Source organism: Lucilia cuprina, chromosome X (assembly GCF_022045245.1).
Source record: "Lucilia cuprina isolate Lc7/37 chromosome X, ASM2204524v1, whole genome shotgun sequence".
Taxonomy (NCBI): Eukaryota; Metazoa; Arthropoda; class Insecta; order Diptera; family Calliphoridae; genus Lucilia; species Lucilia cuprina.
In genome coordinates, this window is record NC_060949.1 from 16,318,103 (window position 1) to 16,322,959 (window position 4,857).

The window sequence follows — 4,857 nt, forward strand, 5'->3', positions numbered from 1 at the left end:
ATTTAAGTAAATGTGAATTTTTAAAGTTTAAAAAAACGTGATATCAAAGCTAAGGATTGTCTAGACAATTTAACAAATTAATTTATTAATTTTGCATGCAAAATATGTTATTAAATTTGGTTTCTTTTCATATTATACCTAAATTCGAATACTTATAAGAGACGCTGTATGTATATATTCCGCTTTTTTACTACAAGATCTGGTAGTAAATCTTGTACTAAATGGACGTATACATATGCAATTTGAAAGGCTAATCGAGTACTTACTCTGTGAGTTGGTATAACACTCATATTGAACATTTGGTAATAGTAAGTATATATTTTATTATTCCAGGAAAAAGTTGAATACATATTTTTAGTTATATTTACATCAGAATGTGTTATGAAAATTATAGCATATGGATTTGTTTTACACACTGGTTCGTATTTAAGAAACGGATGGAACTTTCTGGATTTTTTTATAGTAGTAATAGGGTGTGTATAAATATTTATGATTGATAATTGTATATCTATTAAACATTATTTTTTTAGTATGATATCTACAGCTTTGTCAAATTTAGTTAAGGAAGGCTTTGATGTGAAAGCTTTAAGAGCTTTTCGTGTACTCCGGCCATTACGATTGGTGTCAGGTGTTCCAAGTAAGTATACATAAATTAAAAAATATTAATTTGTTCAGATTTATGTTGTTTAAATTGTAAAACACATCAAATAAATGTGTTTATTTATTATTTAATTTATTTCCTGTACAACAAGACAAATCTTATAATTATAGTGCAGTAATATACGCGGCATATGGTTTTTTATGTAAAACTTAGCATAATTTATAGATTTTAAAATTATATACATATAAAAACGATTAATTGAATAGATTAGTTTTTAAAAAATAAATACAGAAATTTCCTGAAATGCATTGCGTTGCAGTTAACTCGTTGTTGTGGAATAAGTTCCATAGACGTGTGGCGTTTACAAGGCACGTAGCTTCTGATGATTGGGTACAAAGATTTTCTTGCCTCTAAGGGACCTTAAAAATCTCAATAGGCGATAAGGATAGTCAGGTTGCTTTGTGCACATTATTTTGTGTAAGAATATAAGAACCCTTATTTTAAGAAAATTTTCAAACAATATACCTAGAACTAGTTGCCTTAAGCCATAAACATATCAGATGATATTGTTAAATAGAATGTTAAGTTTTCCTTTGCTTGTTGAATCACAGCTTGCAGTTTAAAACCATATGTAAAACTTGGTATAAGGTATGATTCTTATTCTCAAGGGCGTTTAAAATTGAGTTAACCATAGTGATCTTAGTTTTAAATACGTTTAGGCAACAAGTGCTTGTTGATCCATGACAGATATCACAAGTCCAAGATTTTTGATCGGTTATTGACCTTATTGTTTTATTATAAATACGTTTTCTAGTTAAAAAAAGGGATTTCCAACAATGCTGTTGTTGTCTCCAACAGCATTGGACTTCACAGAATGAAAACATGACTGAACATCAGACGGCATGACACAGGAAAAATTTAACATGTGTTGTGACAGAGTGGGGTTATTGCTGTTTATTCGTGTGTTTATGGAACCAGTGAAGCATTACTATTATGTGGTACGGAAGGAATTTTTATAAAGATCTTGTTTAAATTATCCAGATTAACTGTTGAATAATTGGCATTGTCTTTGTTTCCAATGCCTTTGTCCTCTAGTTTGCTTTGAGTCAAGCGCATAACTGAAACGATTGCTGTAATAATCACTCTTAGTTTGTTTATTAAACTATTAACTGCACAAAAAGCTGTTTTAAGTTCAATAGCTTTAAAACGTTTCCACATTAGTAGGCCAAGTTTCTGTGTTGTATATGTAGCTTGTTTGATGGATACAGAAAACCATGGTTTACTTGTAGTAATAATCTTTTTAGAACAGGTTTTTGAGTTGGTAATCAAATACCAATTAATAATCAGATTAGTTAATCTAAAAATTAATTTATTTTGATGTTTATCCCCTCTGATATTTTTGAGTACAAGATTAAACTCGTAGTATTGCTATACATAACAACAGAAAACGTCACTGTTTTTTATCAAAACAAGACAATTGTAAATGTAATATGAAAATTAATGAAAACTAAAATTTTAAACAAAATCTTATAAATATATAAATAAATCATTTTAATGTTTACTTACGTAAAAATTGTATAAGGGATATAACTAATTTTTGGCATATCATCACGTGATGCCAATGTTCTATAATTGATTAATATAATTTTTTGGGTCATTTGGAATCAAAAACATCACGCACGAACTTGTAATAAAATACATGATTCTAACTTTAACGGTTTGGTCTGTGCGATGATGAATCAGTAATTATATAAATAATTGCAACTATTTTTGCAATTGTGTTTAATGCGTGAACATTAACAACCGTGAAAAAATAATTTCGTGGTTTTTCGTATTTTTAATGCTCAATAGAACTATGCTATGCCAATTCTCATAGTCGTAAAAAACGTCAATAGTTATGTCCCTATTATACATATTTTAACAATGGAAAAATTATTAACTCTTTGATGTCAATTTGTTATTAAGAGTGTTGTAAACTTTTAAAACGTCTCTTTGACCTCTGTGTATGTAGCTTTTCATTTTGTTGCACGGTGTTATTTGTTAAGTCAATATTTATTTTATAGCTCAATAATGTCTTTTGCATTTCAGGTTTACAAGTTGTTTTAAATTCAATTTTAAAAGCAATGATACCTCTGTTGCATATTGCGCTGTTGGTATTGTTTGTGATAATAATTTATGCTATAATTGGTCTGGAATTATTTTCGGGAAAGCTACATAAAACGTGTCGAAACCCTACAACCGGTGAATATTTAGGAGATTTAGATGAATTACATCCATGTGGTGTTGGATTTCCATGTCCTGAAAAATATGTGTGCTTTGATGAATGGGTTGGTCCCAATTGGGGCATTACGAATTTTGATAACTTTGGTTTATCAATGTTGACAGTGTTTCAGTGTGTTACCTTAGAAGGTTGGACGGATGTTTTATACAATGTAAGTATGAATAAATAAATTTTTTACACTAAAACCCGTTTATACGGACTAATTTTTAAGATTCAACGTTATTTTAACCGTTTAAACCATTTTTATTTGCATGAATACTATTTATTTGCATGATTGCTATTGTGTAATAAAAATCGTATATACCAAAAAATAAGTTAAAAAAGTTTATTAAATTGAATATGCCGTAAAAATATGCCATTAAAATTTTAAAAATATGTTCTAAAAAATTTTTTAACATTGAAAAACTCAAAAAGAATGAAAATACGTCTGTTTAAATCTAGTATTTAGTACTACTCAACGAGAGAGCAAGAGAGAATTTTTGAATTTGGTAAATTTTACATTTTTATTAATGAATTATATAATGAACGAATATTGAAAAAAATATTTCTAATTAGATTTATTTTAATTTTATTTATCATAAATCGGTTTAAAAAGGAGTTTATTTGTGTTGAAAAATTATAGCAAATATTGTCAATATAGTTTTTTTAACAGTTAAGTCTGTTTTTATTTTAGCGATTTTATACCCTCCCACTAAAGTGGTGTAGGGTATAAAAATTCAAGTACAAAACAAGTAAAAAGCAAGTAGGAAAGTATAGTCCGGCATGTCCGACCATATATTTTATATTTTAAAATTTTTATTTTTCATAAAGAATTATGTTGAATTTTACCTTAAATTCCAAGTATTTAAGCAAGTTATTGATAAAGAACAAAATTTTCTAAATGAGGCTTTATATAGGCTAGGGTCAAATAAGGGCCGATCATTACGAAAATCTGCAGTGTCATTTATACTTATATAAAACTTATTTCTGAAATTTTTTTAAAGAGATAATAGTATAATTGAAATCGGGAGGTACGGTCGTATGGAGGCTAGGTGAAATAATAGACCGATTTCAACCATTTTCAATAGGCCAAAAAACATGCTTGGTCCAAATTTCATCAAATTATCTTGAAAATGGCGGCCTGTACCTTGCGCACAAGGTTTACATAGACAACCAGCCGGACAGACGGGCGGACATGTTTTAATCGACTCAAAAAATTATCAATATTTTTATGTGTTACATCAGCACAAACATACAATACCCTCCCCATTATAGTGGTGTATAGTATACCTATAGTCGGGCGACCCTACACCTGTTACAAAAAGTAAATTTTAATTTACTTTTTGTAACAGGAGTCTCAGATATACATACTTAAGGCATTTATTATACCCTCCACTACCATCAGTGGTGAGATGCAATTCAACGTTAACAAGTTTATAGGAATTAAAATTTCGTTACTAACTACTATGACATTCGGTTCATAACTTACGCTATTCTCTATATCTTCCCTCTTAAAGAATATCAGTTTATTGTCAATATTTATTTGTTTTACTTGTTTTACTTTATTTTCTTACTCATCTGCAGATTTTACAAACTACACACTATTTCCTAGACGTTGATGTACAAAATGATTGATATTTCTTTTTATATGACTAATTAATGCATTTATAATAGCAAATGTAAGGTCTTGGCAATTTTTCTTTGTATATTTTTATTGCTTTGAGGACTTTGCACGTTTGCATACGGGAGCGAAAGTACATGTTTAAAGTATAAAAAGGTAATTTTTTTTATATCATGTGTATTTCTAGTTATACTACCATTCTGCATTAAAATCTCAATTTTCTATAAAATGTGAACTTGTTACGTTTGCGTACTAAGCTAACAATTTATTTAATTGAATATTTTTAACATCCAACATCTAATTTTAAATGAGAGTCTATAAAAAGACTTTTTAAAGAAATTTGCAATTTGTTCTTTAGTTGGCTTGTACATGATT

At 28.5% G+C, this 4,857-nt stretch overlaps 1 protein-coding gene across 1 annotated transcript; it reads left to right on the forward strand.

Annotated features, from left to right (window-relative positions):
• The first annotated feature begins 333 nt into the window (after positions 1-333).
• LOC111687187 (muscle calcium channel subunit alpha-1-like) lies at positions 334-4,496 on the forward strand. Its single transcript, XM_046945284.1, has 4 exons — positions 334-473; positions 531-637; positions 2,690-3,033; positions 4,446-4,496. Exons 1-4 carry the CDS (start codon positions 382-384, stop codon positions 4,494-4,496), a joined length of 594 nt encoding a protein of 197 aa, XP_046801240.1. The 5' UTR covers positions 334-381.
• The last annotated feature ends 361 nt before the right edge of the window (positions 4,497-4,857 follow it).

Excerpts from the sequence above, each read along its gene's own strand:
- LOC111687187 (XM_046945284.1), top strand. The coding sequence starts at position 382 with ATGAAAATTATAGCATATGGATTTGTTTTACACACTGGTTCGTATTTA. Across the intron at positions 474-530 it reads TTTTTTATAGTAGTAATAGG|TATGATATCTACAGCTTTGT; the intron begins GTGTGTATAAAT and ends TTATTTTTTTAG. Across the intron at positions 638-2,689 it reads ATTGGTGTCAGGTGTTCCAA|GTTTACAAGTTGTTTTAAAT; the intron begins GTAAGTATACAT and ends TTTGCATTTCAG.